The following is a 17,637-nucleotide window of genomic DNA, read 5'->3' on the forward strand; positions in this document are numbered from 1 at the left end:
TTTTTATTATATTATTTAAATAAATTAGCTAAATTTACGGTGTAAAATTAAAATATATTAATAATTTTTAAATTATTTTTATTTATAAAAATTAAATAAAAAATTTATTAGTGATTACTATGTCATATAAATATATTTTAAAAAAAAGTTTATTAAAAAAAAACTAATTAATCCTACAAAATTAAGTATGAAAGACCAAAAAAATGTTATTTTATTTTGGTTGGCGGCCTCGAAATCCTTCGACAAAAAATTATCAGCGACCAGGACCGGTATTCACCGAAAAAAAAAAAACACACCTGAAACACCCTTACTTTTGCCTTTTGGGCGAACTCGAACCCATCCCACTATCCCAGGCCACAACCCACAAACGGCCACCCCTCCCAATCCCAACTCAGTCTCCACTCTTGTCTCCCTCTCACCTCCTACCTCACTCGCCGGTCACCGCCGAACACAACGGCAGCCAACGGAGGTCATTTCCCTCGCCTGCTTGCCGTCACCGTTGGCTCCTCTGCCTCATCCCCGCGCCGTCTGTCTCTGCTGAGTCTGCTCGCCTCTGCTTCCTCGCCTTCTTGTCGTCTGTCTCTGCTTCCCTGGGCGTCGCCGTAGTTGATGGTGCATCTGCTCTGCTCGCGCCTTCTCTCCTTGCCGGTGGCCTGCCTCTGCAACCCCAACCCGTCGCCGTCTTCTTGCTTCTGCTTCTGCAGTGTGGGTGAGTCACTGAGTTGTTTTATTTTTTCAGTTTTTCCTTTATTAATTTTTTAGACTTAGTTTATCTAGGTCTAGATAATTTGTTTAATTTTGAGTCACCAAAAAAAAAAGATAATTTGTTTGATTTTATGTAATTAGTTATTACTGATTAGATAATTGGTTCATTGATTGATTTAATTTTTTTTCTTTGATAGTATTTTGAGATGGATTGTTATGTTTTTAATGTTTGTACTCCTATTCTATCAAATTAAGATTCTATTGTACTACTGAGTAATTTAATCTATTTTCATTATTAGTTATTTTTAGGAATTGATACTTAATTGATGTTAAAGTGTTATTGAAGACACTCGAATTTCAAATTTTAATTTTAACTTTTTTGATGATTTTATAGGGTCAACCGTTGACTCGTCGGTTGAACTAGTAATCTAGTGACATAGTACTCCGAATCGGTTCGATTTTGGTAACTAAGCTTCCGTGTTCCCTTCTCTCTTCTAATAACGACGCTCACTTCGCATCTCCAACCGTAACTATTCATTTTCGGCAATGTTCTTTCTGTATTTACATCCTCGCAATTTTCAGTTTGACTTACTTGGTAGTGGTTCACTCACAAGGCATGCTTCTTTTGTTTTGTTTACTTGTATCTGCATTTAAGGTGTTTGATAAATGGTCTGAGAAAAACTCCTAGCTAGTGATGTCTCTAAGCCTGTGTAGACGTAGAATCATTAAAGTGAATAAGACAGCAAGGATGGAATTGTTTATTCTTTTATTTTTTATTAACAGCTTAATACTTGCTAATATCCCAATTTTGAATGCTTTTGTGTTGTTCTTTTTTAAGATTTTTTTATTAAGTTAGTTTCTTTTGTGCTTGTCTGACATCTAAACTTTTTATGATTATGCGGTACATGCTTGTGTAATTTCCAAAAAGAGTAATGTATTGTCATGTGAATTTTGCAGCCTATTGGGTGTTGGGTGGACTTACAGCAACTTCTGCTCTTTGCTTCCTCAGACTGTTATTGATGCAGAATGGCTACTACTAGGACTCGAGTTAGTAGCTTCTCTCACAATGTATCATTTTTAAAATCTTCGCAGCATCCTGGTCTTAAGAATGGCCCCAATGGGACAACTTTCATATCATCTGGGATCTCTGATCTGGACAGTAATGATCTCACTAAATGCCTCTTGATTAGCCTTTTAGTCAATGCATGAATTAAATAATTTTGTTTGATTAATTTGTATTGCTTTTCCATATAATTTGCTTATTTTGGTTTCTTTTTTTTTTTTGTTTCTTTATTTTTTTGAATAGAAATTTTAGGAGGAGGTTTTTCTTTGGGTAGCCTTGTTATGATTATGGAAGATGCAGAAGCGCCTCATCATATGCTTCTATTGAGAAATTTTATGTCTCAAGGACTTTTGCATAGACAGCCACTCTTGTATGCTAGTCCATCTAAAGATCCTAGAGCATTTCTTGGTACTTTGCCGAGTCCAGGGTCATCCAAAGATGATACATCGCACAAACCTAGCCATGTACTTTGCTCGGCCGTTGCACTTTGTGATGTGTATAACTACAAATTTGTGATGGTAATCTAATCTTTTGTATGCTTATATCGCAGGAGAAGGATCTTAGAATTGCATGGCAGTACAAGAAGTACTTTGGTGAGCCTCAGCTAAATATCAATACTAATAATGGTAAGCTTATGTATAAGTTCTTCCCATGTTTGGTCTTTAACTCGTTGTACACTGTTATATCATTTGTGATATTAATGCTATCACTATGGATCATTTAGTTCACTTAAATTTGCATGATAATTATTTTAATTAAATTGTGGACTGCAAGTTTCACTCAAGACTAAACAGCATTCATCTATATAGCAAAAGTGAGTATTCGAAGTAAATATTGTCAATGTATAATGTTATTATAAATAATTGAAGTCTCAAGTCATATGTAAGCACACAAATCACTGTTTGTGCAACAATATGTCACGAATAATGTTAAAGTATCACTGATGGAACCCAAGTATGACACATATATTTGCTAGGGAAGCTATATTAAAAAGGAATTAATTAGAAGAGCAGAGTAATGAGAGTAGTGGGGTGCTGAAATCCTCTCATGGTTTTTGATGAGCTGGAGGAGAGAAAAGGGAAGAGTGAGAATTCTTATTATTTGGTTTGAATTGGGGTACGTTCTAGACTTAGAAAGTTAAAACTCTACTGGTTTATCCCTGTTTCAGCAATATACACATGATTCTTTCTTTCTCTCCTTTTCACATCTTATACCTGTGGCATTTTAATTAGGTTCTATGAGTTTTACCATAAGAAGATAAACAAGCCAATGGTGCTAACAGTGGCACTAGTCTATCCTTTTAGTTTGTTTTATGAGCTTGACATAATATATGTTTAGAAGCTCTCAAGAACTCGTTATATCTGAAGATGAAGTTATTTATTATGGAACTCTGATTTTTATAATGATCTGCGGAAAGTGAACGCATCTCAATATGTCAAATCAGGATGTGTAAATATTTTGTATAATACTTTCATTCTGCAGGTGGTCATCATGATTATTGCAATGATCTTGACTTGCGAAAGCCCTTGGAAAGACATTTTTTCACTAGCAATAATGTAGATTGTGTTAGCATCCAAAATTCCCCAAACCTTGATGCTCTTAAAGATCGTTGTGCTGAATTTCTTGCTCAATTCTCAAGGTGTTGCTCAATTCCAGAAATATATTTCTTAGATATAAATATTCCTAGGCCTCTTGTAATAATTAAAGAATTTAATGGAGTTGGATGCCTGATAATATGGTCACACAGTCAAGTCTAGACACAGAACTGATTAGAGATGGACTTTGTCTATAGAGAGTTTCCTATTCATCATTTTGTTTTTCTTGGCATAAATTTAGTTTGTGTTGAAGACTATAAAGTTCACTTGAAATATAGAGCTGTCATTCTTTTTAATTTACTAATTTGATGGATGGCATTAATAGAAATGAAGGAAGCATTTCCTCCGCTGGTCGTATTGCAATCCAGTCATTCTGTTCTCCACAGTGCAAGTATTCAGACATGGTGAGAATTATGTTTTTCTCCTTAATCACTTGTTCTTTTGAACTACTAAGTTTCTCTACTGTCTTTGAACAGTATTTTTTAATGGATTAATGGTCAAATTCGCCCCTGAAAAATTTGCTGTTCTCCAAATTAAAAATAATTAATATTTGTCCTTCTGTCACTTTTTTGACACTTTCCGTTAACGATTAATGATATAGAACATTAATTGACAGCATACATGTCACCTGGCATGTCTTATTAGATGCTGACCAAATATGTTTATAAAAATCTATTAATTTAGTTTCTTTTTCCAATCAGGTGAACCCTAATACCAATAACCGAAATTGGAGAAAATGACTAAATTAATATATATTTATAAATATGTTTGGTTAGCATCCAATAGGACATGTCAGGTGTCATGTATGTTGTCAGTTAACGTTTTACATCATTAATTGTTTATGGCAAGTGTCAAAGGAGTTATGAAAGGACAAATGTGATTTATTTTTAATCTTTGAAGGAATAATTTGATGATAAAATCTTTCAGGGATGATTTTGGATAATGGTCAATATTTCAGGAATGAATTTGACCATTAACCTATTTTTTAATATTAGTTTTTTTTAAAGAAAAATCCCTTTTTAGTCATAAAATTTTGAAGTTGATATCAGTTTGATCCTCAAAAACGGTTGATTTCTTGTCATATAATAATACTTCTTAGATCTCAGCATTGGATAAGTGTTCTGCATTCTGTAAATGATATTCTTATAATCCAAGATGTATTGGTAAATAATATTGTTACTGCAGGAGTGGCATATGCTTTCCTTTATTCGATCTTTAAAAGGGATGGCCCGGTCTTCAAATGTCGTTGTTGTTGTAACGTTTCCTCCGTCACTTCTATCGCCATCATGTTCAAAAAGATTGCAACATATGGCAGACACTTTGCTTTCTGTCAGGGCAATTCCAGGTTCATAACTGAACTTATATATTTCATCTGTTTATTTATGAATCACCTCAAATTTCTTCACTTGATTACATTTGTTTCAGATGAGGACAAGGAACTAGCAAAACTCCTCACTGGATACCAGGACATGGTTGGGCTGTTAAATGTACATAAAGTTGCACGGTTAAATACACAGGTGTGTGTGTATATATTATTCTGTAGAAAGTATTATACTAGTGTTATACTTTTTTATTTGTCAACTCTATTTTATGCACATCTTTAGTAGTAGTCAATGGGCATAAAACAGTTTACACCCATTTACCACATTATATATCCCTTCCGGTATGCATATTGTTTTCCACCTATTTATGCTTTAATGTGCAATTGTGGGTTCCTTTTGTAGTTTGAAAAATTCATCATTGTAGGACCTTAATCGTACCTGTGCTTTGGCAAATTGCTTTTGGCATCACCGTTATTTATTAATTAATTTTATCATTTTGGTATTGTAATTTGAAAGCTTTTGACTCTACAATTTGTATGCATAAGCCAATTGGAAATTGGAAATTCTATTGGAGAAAAAAATGCATTTCTTGAAGCTATCCGTTTTTTGTATGTATCTGTTGATCTTGTGCTTTGCCACTTGGCAGGTTCCTGTGATTCTTGATGCTACAACATTCTCAATAAAATTGCAAAAACGGAGGTTTTTGGTTTTCGAATGTTTAAATCAAGCCCCAGTTGACGGTTCAGGAGGAAGTTCTTATGGCAATTCTGGTGTATGTTCTAGATCAACTAAAGTTGGGCCTCTAGATTTTTAGATTATTTCATTTTGGTTTAATTATTCTGTTAGTTTCTATACTTTTACTAAATTTACAATTAGGTTCTAATATGATACGAGTTTTGTGGGACAAAATGAGAATTGTTATATGTCAATTGGTTCAATTAAAAGAGCAACAACTAAGAGAATAAAAGAAGGTTTTGCAAACATGGCTAAATTATTTGTTTAAAAGATGCATCAAGAATTGAGTAAGACAATGAATAACGATTATGGAAAGTCAAATGTCTTACTCTTTACAAGATGTATTAAAGACTCTCGTTAGTCAAGATGAAATAAATAGGCATCATTTTTTTAGTATTTATTTTGTTTATTTTATTTTAGTTTGTTTTGTTTGTTTTAGGCCGAGTTATGATTTGATCTATTTTTATTTTAGTGAACTTATGAGTTATGGTTTTACTTAAGAGGTATAAAAATTTTCTAAAACATGGTAGTCACCTTTTTTTCTCTTAAAATAGGAGAGGTAGAGTGATTCCTTCAAAGAAATTAAATTGAGGTAGATGAGTCTTTTTTTTTTAATTTTTTACCTTATTCTGGGTTATGTTTTGTATCATTTGATATCAGATTTCAGGTATTAGATTAATCCTTATTAATTTATATTTGTTTTTCTTTATCCTAATTAAAAAAAAGCCTGCGTCATTCTCTGTGTCGTCCATTGTTTATCTTCGTGTCTTCCTTCGTCCCTTTTTGTTCCTTCTTGTTATTGTTTATTATTTCTTTACTATTCGTGGTTTCCTTTTGTTCGTCTATAACATTAAGTTTCTTTTTTTTTTTCGTAGCATTAGGTATATTTTGGAAAAAAAAAAACCTACACCATTGAAAGAACTCTTACCATTACGTTCTAATTCAACTTTTTGTATAAATTAGATTGGAACACTTAGTGTCAGAAAAAAATAGCAGGACAAAAAATATTCAATGCACAAAAAAAAAAAGTTGTGTTATTGTCAATAACAACAAAGTCTTGTTCTACTAGACGGGATTGGCTATATGGATCAAACGATGTTATTGAGCTCTATTATGTATCATGTCTACAGAGAGACAGTTTACATGTAGATTTCGTTTGACCACCTAATAGATGGTTTTCCTAGATCTTTCTCTTTCACCTATTGTCCATCTTCCATCTTATCCACCCTTTTGACTGGGTGCTCTGTGGGTCTTCTTCTCACATGTCCAAACCACCTGAGACGCAATTCTACCATCTTTTCCATAATAAGTGCTACTCCAACTCTCTCTCTTATATCTTCGTTCCTTATTCTATCCAATCGCGTATGACCACTCATCCATCTTAGGGGTGCACAAGACCCGGTATGGCCCGAAGACCCGGACCGGGCCCGATGACTTCGGGGCTAATTTGGCCCGGCTTCCTTATGGCCCGGTCAGACCCGAAGTTTCAATAAATGATCCCGGTTATTTATTAAATCGGGTTCGGGTCAAGCCTCGGGTCACCCGGCCCGTTGGACCCGTATAGTTGTTTGTTACTTAATGTTTTGTTGTTATTGGTTGGTATGACACTATAAATTATTATTATTATGTTAATCTTGTGTTGGTTGTTAACTTTGTTTTAACTGTCTTTTGAACTTTGAATGTTTAATGTGTAATTGATATCATTATTATTATGAAACTTTAAATTATTATTATTAGATTCTAAATTATTATTATGTGAATGTTGCAATGTTATGGAATAATTATTTTCCAAAATTTAGAGGTTCAAAAGATGTAGAATCTAATTTTCGGTGATGTCGTGATAAAGTTGATCAAGACCCGGGCTTCACCCGGTTTAGACCCGGCTTAAGTGTGGCCCGAAAGTAACACGATTTCATCGGGTCTAGGATCGGGTAAGGGTCTCATAAATAGACCCGGTCATTATTTAGGGTCGGGTTCGGGTCACGACGAACCCGGCTTCACCCGGCCCCATGTGCACCCCTAATCCATCTCAAGATCTTTTATCTTTGTCACACTTAACTTATGTTCGTGCTCCCCTTTGGTCTCCCAACACTCTGTATCATAAAGCATAGCCAGTCTGATAGTAGTGCGATAGAATTTACCTTTAAGTTTTAAAGGTACTTTTTTGTCACATATAAAATCAGACGCACTCCGTCATTTTGACCAACTTGCTTGGATCCTATAATTTATATCCTGTTCAATTTCTCTATTATAATGTACGATGCACCCAAGATACTTAAAACTTTTAATCTTTCATAGGATGTTTTCTCTAATCTTCACCTCTATATTAGGATTTCCCCTTCGGCGACCGAACTTACATTTCATATATTCCGTCTGGCTACGACTTATGCGCAGATCATATACATCTAGAGTTTCTCTCCATAAATCCAACTTCTTATTTAAATCTTTACTTGACTTTCCCATAAGGACGATATCATCGGAAAAAAGCATTCACCATGACATAGGTTCTTGGATATGCTATGTGAGTACTTCTAAGACTAATGTGAAAAGGTATGGACTTAAGGATGATCCCTAGTGTAATCCTATACCAATAGGAAATTTATGTCACACCACCTTGAATCTTCACATTAATTGTAGCCTCATCATACATGTCTTTAATTGCATGAATATATGCGATCCTTACTCTTTTCCATTCCAAAACCTTCCATAAGACCTCCCTTGGCATCCTATCATACACTTTTTCTAAATCAATAAACACCATATGTAGATCCCTTTTATTACTACGATACCTCTCCATCATTCTTCCTAGCAGGTATGTCGCTTCAGTGGTGGATCTGCTTGGCATAAAACCAAATTGGTTCTCTGTTACTTGTGTCTCTTGTCCCGGCCTCCGTTTTGTCACCATTTTCCAAAACTTCATGGTATGGCTCATAAGTTTGATCCCTCTATAGTTTTCGCAACTTTGTATAGTTGTAGATAGGTACCAAGTTGTTCTTTCTCTACTCATTTGGAATCTTCTTTGACCTTAAAATCTCATTAAAAAATTTGGTTAACCAATCGATACTTTTCTCTCCAAGGTCCTTAATAAGCGAATATTTTATACGCTTTTTGGCATTGTTTTCATATAGTTTTTAGCATTTTTGTTTAATTTTTATTAAGTTTTCATAGGTTTTAGTGTAAAATTCACATTTTTGGATTATACTTTGAGTTTGTGTGTTTTTATACAATTTCAGGTATTTTCTGGCTGAAATTGAGGAGGTAGAGCAAAAGTCTGATTCAGAGACAAAGAAAGCACTGCAGATGCTGTCCGGATCTGACCTCCTTGCACTCGAAAGAGCTTTTCTGGAGATACAGAAGTCCAAATAGAACGTTCTCAACGGCTATGGAAAGCTGACTTCCAGAGCTTTCCAGCAATGTATAATAGTCCATTCTTTACTTTAGAATAGAAGGCCCAAAACTGGCGTCCAACGCCAGCCTCCTGTCCTAGTCCAGGCGTCTAAACGCCCAAAGAGGACCCCCTAACCAGCGTTCAACGCCCTAGAGGCCTCATAGTACGTGGGTCTCATCAAAGCTCAGCCCAAACACTCACCAAGTGGGCCCCAAAAGTGAATTTTAGCACTAAAAAGATTGTTTTACCCTTTTTATGTAATCCTTAGTCATTAGTTTAGTATTTAAGGGATATTTTACATAATCACAGAGGAATTTTTGCCATATTTTCGTATACCATTGTGTTTTCTATCAGTATGAGTCTCTAAACCTCCTAGGTTGAGCGGAGGAGCCCTGCTGAGTTTTATGGATTAATAAAAGTATTATTGTTTCTCTTCAATCCGTATTTGATCCTATTCTAAGATGTATTTTCGTTCTTCATCAATATGAATGCGTTGAACTAGCATAAGGTTATCACATTCTACATGGGTTCAGAGTGAGTCTTTCATTGGACAATGATAAACCACCAGCTTGATTATACATCTCTTAGACGGCTAATCCATGACTTCGTTGGGGACTTCTCGAAACAACAGTTCAGCCGAAGTATGGGGAGATTAGGGTCTCTGTGGTAGAGGTTAGAACCCAAAGACGCAGCATTCTTTGATTCGGAAGATCCAACCTTGTCTGTGGCATTTTGAGTAGGATCATTAAGGAGAATGGACTGCAGGAGTTTCACCCTCAATCAGAATGGATCCGCACTAATCCTGGGGTTCAGATCTAGAGGAGCATTGACGACCTCTCAAGAAAGGCGTTGATCACATACAGCCTGCCATAGAAGAAATCATTCCCAATTGAAGAAGACAGTAAGACAAGAGTTAATCCAGAAGGACAAAGTATCTCCAAGCCTTAACCATCTTCTTATAATTGTAAACAAGTCAACCTAGTTTAGATCTCACAAATCCAACAACTCTTTTATCCGCCTGACTAAGATCTGCAAGATAACCATAGCTTGCTTCAAATCACAATCCTCGTGGGATCGACCCTGACTCGCTCAGGTATTACTTGGACGACCCAGTGCACTTGCTGTTATAGTTGTACGAAATGTGGGGATTCGTGCACCAAGTTTTTGGCACCGTTGCCGGGGATTGTTCGAGTTTGGACAACTGACGGATTATCTTGTTCCTTAGATTAGGTATTGTCTTTAATTTTGTTAGAGTCTTTTATTTTATTTTTCTTTTTCAAAAAAATAAAAAACTTTTTCAAAAAATTTTTTCTTTTCTTTGTTTAATCTTTGTTCTTGTTTTGAGTCTTTTGTTTGTGTTCTTGTTGAAATTTTCGAATTCTTTGAGTCTCTTTTTTAAAAATTTTTCAAAATTAGTGTCTTTTGTTTGAGTCTTGTGTCAATCTTAAAGTTTGGTGTCTTCTTATGTCTTTTTTTTTTTAATTTTCGAAAATTTTGTCTTTGGTTTTCAAAATTTTTAAATTTGGTGTCTTTTGCATGTTCTTGTTTCTTTGAATTCTTTGAGTTTTGTTTTTGGTGTTCTTCTTTATCTTCAAAGTGTTCTTGTTTTTCTTTTTGTTTTGATCTTAAAATTTTTAAGTTTTGTGTCTCTTTGTGTTTTTCTTCTCAATTTTCGAAAATTAGTCTTCTTAGATCTAAAAATTTTAAGTTTGATGTCTTTTTGTTGTTTTTCTTTCTTCATTAAATTCGAAAATAAAAAAATATCTTTTCTTATCTTTAATTGATTTTTCAAAAATTACAAGCAAAATTTCAGATTTTAATTTCAAAATTTTTATCTTATCTTATCTTGGTTTCAAATTTCAAATTCAAATCTTTTTAAAAATCATATTTTTTCAAAATCTTATCTTATCTTTTTATCTTTCTTCAACATTCAAAAATCTCATCTTATCTTATTTCAAATTTTAAAAACTAAACCTTTTCAAAATTCAAATCTTTTTCAAATTTTTATCATATCTTGTTCCAAAATTTAAAATTTTCAAAAATTTAAAAATTTAAAAATTTTCAAATTAAAAAATTTAATAATTCAAAATTTAAAATTCAAAATTTAATTTTCAAATTTAAAATTTAAATTTCAAATCTTTTTAATTTAAAAACTTATTTCTCTTAACTTCCTTATCTTAGCTTTCTTACCTAACTTATCTTATCTTTTCTATCTTAATTTCTTTTAATTTTTCCTTTTTCAAATCTTTTTAATTCTTATCTTATCTTGTTGACTTTTTCAAATATTTTTAAATTCAAATCTTTTCTAATCTTCTATCTTATCTTATTTTCAAATCTTTTCTTAATTAGTTACTTGTTTTCTCTCTCTTTTTTTTCAAAACTTCCTAACTAATTCCTCTCTCTTATAATTTTCGAAAATCCTTCTTCTATTTCTCTATCTTCTTTTTCAAACAATTTAATTTTCAATTCTTTTTATAGAAATTTGGAAACAACAAACAACAACAAATAAATAAATCAGACATAACCCAAACGTACCTAACTTAAGCTATATGAAACAACACAAGGAAATACAAAGTACATGAAACTAAATACTGTATAGACTCCACTAATGGTCGTCATGACTCAATCTCCCACCTGTCTCACATGAAAGAGCTTGAATGTCACGGTGAGGACGACCTGTATCGGCCTCCTCCACGGCAGGATCAGCCCCTGCGAAGGAAAGACGTCAGCCCTGCTTGAAGGAGACATCGTACGGTCGGAGAGATGACACTGCGATGTCGGCGATGGATGTGGATCTCCTTCCCTTAATTACGGGCTGCGAGTCGGTATCTGAACGTGGAAGGGCAATTCCAAGATCTGTAGGTGGGGGGGGGGGGTGACGGCTGCTGAGGGATGAAATGGTACAAACTGTCAAACAAGGAAGAGAAGTTTGTCCAACCAACTCTATCCATGGAATCAATCAGCTCCTATGTACCACCGCTTTGGGATGAACCACCAACCTCATAGCTACTATGGTACGGTATGACTTGATGCATGGAAGGTGGCTGAGGTTGGTCTCTTGTCATGAAAGGTTGAGGGTAGTAGAAATCTCCATGAAGTTGAGGTTGTACTTGTTGACCATGTGCTCCAACCTCTGGCTCATTTTGTGGCCGGTCTTGTGTGGGAAACTCTGCCTTTTTGAACCCCACCCCAGCAGCACCGTGATGTCTTTCTCGGCGCGTTTGTCGGTGCCTACGGTCTTGTGGAACATCAGGTAACCTTACCACGAGTGCTCTTTCATACTCTGCCGGTACACCAGCAGGAATGTCGTCGGTTCGTGGATCATGCAATGCGTCAGGGGTGGATAGAAACCTCCGAATCCTGTCACAGTACCACCTATAGTAATCTTGGCTGGGACGCAAGGTGTCAGCATGATCAACTTGCAGACGATATGCCTCAGTATGACGGCTAGCCCATACCTCAAACCAAGTTAAACTAAGGATACAACCGAGGTGTAGAAGGCTCCATGAGGATGGCCAAGAAATTCAGCAGGCAATCTGGACAGAATACGAGGATCCATGTACGACAACCAATTAAACTGCAAGTAGAGGAATATAACGTAAACACATATTAAGACGAACACTATAGATAAATATCAACAAAGGCTAAACCGTACCTCATCCACTTGCAGATTATCCAACCTCAGGCGGTGCCTAAGTAGCCGTTGCTCAGCGTAGTCATTGTGTCCCTTCTTTCCCGCCCACCTGATGGAAAACCAGTACGTGCAAATAAGTTGTATACTTAACAACAAATCAAAATTTATGACGTAACAAAACTCAACAAAATATGCCAGATGATATCACACCTTGTAGCTAATGGAAAACTATGCGATGTCGCCACATCCGGTGCCTAGAACGATAGCCTGTAATAAATTCACGACATCAATAACGTATGACAGCCAGCCATACCTTCAACGGTGTAATCTTTTGCCAAGCACATGGCTCGATATAACCAACAAAGACATGCGCTACCCCTACTATAAGTGCTGATGGCATCAAAATCGGCCAACAGAGGTAGGTAACGAACGTGGACCGTGTTGTTGGCCTTGTCCGGCAGTAGCATGTCGCCCAACAAATACAGAATGTAACACCGGGCATACTGAATTAGGACATCATCTGGTAAGTTAAGTGGCATCTGTTGAAGACGAGTTTTGTGCCACTTCAACTTTATGTTGTACTTCGTTGTCCCTACATGTCCGACTGGAACATCACCAAGTAGCTCTTGGCACCATTGTCATATATCTCTCTTGTGAAACTTGCTCTATAACCTTAGAGTACCATTAATAGGCTTGCCATCAATGGGTAACCCTAACTGCATTGCCACGTCCTCCAGTGTTATGGTACACTCACCAGGTGAAATATATACGTCTGGGGTCGCCATCGTTCAACAAATGCACTTATCAGTGGATTATCATACTCGAAACGCTTTATTAATGAAGCATAATAAAATCCTGCTCGTCATAAATATGGTTCAAGCCTCTGCCGCCTGACATCCATGCTTGGATCCGCCGGCTCCGACATGAAAACATCAACAAGTGTGCCATGCGGCGTCAGAACACATGCGGGCTGCAACATCAAAACAGGAAGACCACCCTTAAAATTATACTAGCACATATTAAATAATGATAAAAACTAATAACAAAATTAACAACTCATGGTCACTAAAACTAACCTTGTGAATCAAATGCGCGGCAATATGAACTTCATATAACCGATTAAGTTTTTCTTCCACATTAATACTACCACCATCGCCTATGTTACACTTTTCTAATCACACCATAACACAAAATTATTAACCAAAACACACTTTTTTTTTTATCTCTTTTCCACGGTTTATAATTCTTTTCCCTCTCACCCACGAATTTTCAATGCATGCAGCACTTGGTCCCTCCCCGTCTCTCTTTTATATACACACCAAGCCATTAGCCCAACTATGCCACCCTATGCACCCAATGCATACTTCTACGAGAATTGGAGCACCTGAATCTTGCAGCCTTCACCTGAAACTTGTATCATTTCGTTGCTGCCGCCATTGGTTTGCGTATTTCGTGGGCGCCGCAAAAGAGGTGGGCCATTTCACATGTGCCAGAAACGCCATGCTCCAATTTGTGGGTGCTGCCGGTGACATGGCCATTTCGCTGTTGCCACTGTTGATATGGTCCATCTCCCGTCTGCCATGCTTGAGGTGATGGTCAACGCCTGTTTTGTCAGGCCATGGCTCCATTTCGTGGGCGGCAACTAGGAATTGGTAGCTAAACCCATTTCGTGGGTGATTAGCACGAGATGGAGTTGCGCATTTTGAAAATCAGTTTTATATATGCGTATTTAAGGAAATAATCTTTTTTCTTTATTTATTTCAATAAAAAAATTTAATTTTAAGTATTTCTCTTTTATTCTCTCTGATTTTCTATCTAATTCTCTATTTTTTATATAAATTCGTATCACCATCATTCATCTATTTTTTTTCTCTTTATTCACATCTTACAATTTTTGTTATTTAATATTTTTTTAGAAACTAAAAATTGCACCAATAATTCTCTTTTTTCATTTTTAATAAGAAATCACATCCAACAATTTTTTTCATTAATTTCCATATTCTAAATAAAATTTCAAAAATATAATTTTTTAAATTAAAAAATCCATATATTAAAAAAAGTTTCCGCAAATTAATTAAAAATTTCTGTTTTTTAATCAAATTTTATTTTATTTCAAAACTTAGAATGGCTACTCAGCTGCTGTCATTGGTTTGAATGATGACGAGCTAATGGCCGACGACAATGATGATCAAAGATGACGGAATAATTGCACGGTGAGATGAGAGAATGAGATCTGGTAGGATGGATGGATTATGACATCATGAGAGATAATGTGACAGACGCCGTAATAGGTGGCGTTTCGACAAACTGCAGTTTGTGTAGTGACTCGTGCGAGGAAAGTCGCGAATCTTGGTAGAGTGGGGGTTGAGGCTGGCTGGCAGCTGACAAGGAAGAAAGGGAAAGAAAAAGAAAAAAGGAAAGGAAAAAAAAAGTTGGTGTTCCCCTTCACAATATTTGTCATGGGAGGAGGTAACACGAAGAAGGGGAGAAACAACCAAACCAAGTTAAAATAGACGAAGAAAAAATAATAAAAAAAGATTAAAATAGGTTTTTTATTTTTTATTTTTATTTTTTTGGGATTAAATTTAATGAAATTTCAAAATTCAACATTTATAGTCAACTCTGCGTGGTGACGTTTTTTGTTTTTGGTCAGGGGGTGGTGAATTGTTTCAACCTTCTTCAAAAAATAAGGGTTTTAAGTCTTGGGCCCAAAACATAAACCCATTCTCGAGTGTGATTTCTTGTAAGCCGAGTGCCTCCCCCTACTTTAAAACCCCCCTCAAATTAGGGTTTCCTCCTTTCTGCATAGCTTCAACCCAACGCGTGCAGTGAAGAGAGAGAGAGACATAGCCATGGGGAGGAGTAAGCATCAATAACTCTGCCAAATTCTTCGTTCCTCATTTCAATAGAATCTCTGCTATTTCTAAATTCTTGATTTTTTTATTGTTGTTGTTTTCGATCTGGATATGTTTATTTAGGGTTATGCGTTCTGTACAATTTTGCAACTTTTTTAGATGGTTTTATGTTTGTTTATGAAAGAAATTGGAACTCTTTTAGATCGCTTGTGGGAAATGGAATATGTTGAGTGAGAATTTGTGCTTACTGGTAAGTGCTAATGGGAATTATATAATGGTTCATAGATTTGTTAATTGACTCGGAGTTTTGTGTAAGTTGACTTGTACTTCTAGCGAGATTGGTTTTGTTTTGATTTTTGTTTGAAGTAGGTGAATGATAAATGATTTATGTTGAATACTTGTTGGATTGGATTGACCGTATAACATGTAGTGATGTGATGCATACCAGTGTATTTTATTTGATTTTATCATTTCCTTAATATCTCAATTGCTTTTCTGATGCTTTCAAAAACCATTGGCTGAAGGTATGCCCTTATTAGGTCATGGTAGGTAGTCATTCCATGAAATTTTTATCTTTATTGTAAGATTGCTAATTCAATTCAATGAATAAATATTCCCATTCCCATGTTATCATGAAAACAGTACATGGCGCATAGAGGAATTTAAAATAATTCAGATATTTTTTGTCGAATACACTGATTGCTGGACAAGCCTTTATTTCTAGTATTAATATTAGTTTCCTTTTATAATTGTTTATTGTTCTTTGACTTGTATCTGAATTTATTTTACTTAGTTTGTTTTTGTCTCTTGAAAGTTATTTTTTGGTTAATGACTTGTGTTGTGGTCGTGTCCATCATTAATCTGATTCTAATGGTTAATGTTTTATGATGTAGGACCTGCGAGGTGTTATCGACAAATTAAAAACAAGCCATACCCCAAGTCACGGTTTTGCCGTGGTGTTCCTGATCCCAAGATCAGAATTTATGATGTAGGTATGAAGAAGAAGGGTGTGGATGAGTTCCCCTTCTGTGTCCACCTTGTTAGTTGGGAGAAGGAAAATGTCTCAAGTGAGGCACTGGAAGCTGCTAGGATTGCCTGCAACAAGTATATGGCTAAGTTTGCTGGAAAGGATGCTTTCCATTTGAGAGTGAGGGTTCATCCATTCCATGTTCTTAGGATCAACAAGATGCTTTCGTGTGCTGGAGCCGATAGGCTTCAAACTGGAATGAGAGGTGCATTTGGAAAGCCCCAGGGCACATGTGCTAGGGTGGCCATTGGTCAGGTCCTTCTTTCTGTTCGTTGCAAGGACAGTAACAGTCATCACGCACAGGAGGCTCTCCGCCGTGCTAAGTTCAAGTTCCCTGGTCGCCAGAAGATTATTATTAGCAGGAAGTGGTATGTATTTGTTACATTGGAAACTATGGATTCCCCCAATCATTTAATTCTGTTGACGTTAACTTTTATAATCATAGTGATTTTTCTTTGATAAACTCTCTATCTTGGTTTTGATGTTTCTCAGGGGATTCACCAAGTTCAGCCGAGCTGACTATCTGAAGTTTAAGCAGGAAAATAGGATTATGCCTGATGGTGTGAATGCAAAGGTAATCAATGGCATGTTAGTGTTACATAGTGTTGCTAATGGCTAGCATATACACGTTTTTTTTACTAGGAACATTTAGTTAGTTGTTAACTTGGTTTTATGTTAATAAAAAATCTCCTAAATACATGGATATAGTAGCAGCATGTTCTGTGAAAAAATTTTGCTTCCTGTTTTCCCTTGATTATTTTATTTAGTTATTTTAGTGGATAAGTAGGCTTTTAACTTACAAGTTCCTGTTTATGGGTTTTTTTGCAGCTTCTTGGGTGCCATGGACCATTGGCTAACCGTCAACCTGGAAGAGCATTTTTGCAAACCAGTGCTACTGCTTAGTTATATAGTCTATTTATCTGGGAAATAGGAGACTTTGGACAATAATAGTTTTGAAATAGTCGTGTGTTGCTTTCCCTTTCAATTGTCTTAAAACTAAGTTGGTTTATTGCTGTTTTACATCAAATACCTCGAGTGGAATTGTTATTAAGTCCTATTTTGGTAATTTTGATGATCCACTTATGTTTATTTTTTGTTTACATTTGTTTATGCATTTTTATTGCTTTACCATTACCTTCCCCCTCTGCCCTTCCGGTTTATTTGATCGTTTATTTCGAATCATTAAGATGGTGTTTCCATCATATGTATATTCCTATCTCCATAACAAATGATACATGAATTTTAGGGAAGAAAGGTTGGAGCAGTAATTAGAATTAAGAAGTTCCAACCATTCTTTAATTTTTAGGCAACTT

The 17,637-nt window shown here is 35.6% G+C and overlaps 2 protein-coding genes across 6 annotated transcripts; both read left to right on the plus strand.

Moving 5' to 3' along the window:
* The first annotated feature begins 218 nt into the window (after positions 1-218).
* ELO1 (Paxneb protein-like protein) lies at positions 219-5,666 on the plus strand. Of its 5 annotated transcripts, none has more exons than XM_016311389.3 (10): positions 242-709; positions 1,100-1,231; positions 1,663-1,864; positions 2,012-2,232; positions 2,319-2,394; positions 3,251-3,407; positions 3,689-3,767; positions 4,549-4,708; positions 4,789-4,880; positions 5,332-5,666. In XM_016311389.3, the coding sequence occupies exons 3-10, from the start codon at positions 1,732-1,734 to the stop codon at positions 5,497-5,499; spliced, it is 1,086 nt and encodes a 361-aa protein (XP_016166875.1). In that variant the 5' UTR covers positions 242-709; positions 1,100-1,231; positions 1,663-1,731; the 3' UTR covers positions 5,500-5,666. The 5 variants fall into 5 exon arrangements, with proteins under 5 accessions (XP_016166876.1, XP_016166875.1, XP_020963247.1 ...); XM_021107588.2 differs by having other exon boundaries at positions 321-709; positions 1,100-1,168; XM_088494082.1 differs by having other exon boundaries at positions 352-709; positions 1,663-1,752.
* Positions 5,667-15,157: 9,491 nt separating this feature from the next.
* On the plus strand, positions 15,158-17,413 carry LOC107608895 (large ribosomal subunit protein uL16). Its single transcript, XM_016310664.3, has 4 exons — positions 15,158-15,304; positions 16,191-16,692; positions 16,817-16,898; positions 17,153-17,413. Exons 1-4 carry the CDS (start codon positions 15,295-15,297, stop codon positions 17,225-17,227), a joined length of 669 nt encoding a protein of 222 aa, XP_016166150.1. The 5' UTR covers positions 15,158-15,294; the 3' UTR covers positions 17,228-17,413.
* The last annotated feature ends 224 nt before the right edge of the window (positions 17,414-17,637 follow it).

This window comes from Arachis ipaensis, chromosome B7 (genome assembly GCF_059453495.1).
Source record: "Arachis ipaensis isolate K30076 ecotype BB chromosome B7, ASM5945349v1, whole genome shotgun sequence".
NCBI classification, from domain to species: domain Eukaryota; kingdom Viridiplantae; phylum Streptophyta; class Magnoliopsida; order Fabales; family Fabaceae; genus Arachis; species Arachis ipaensis.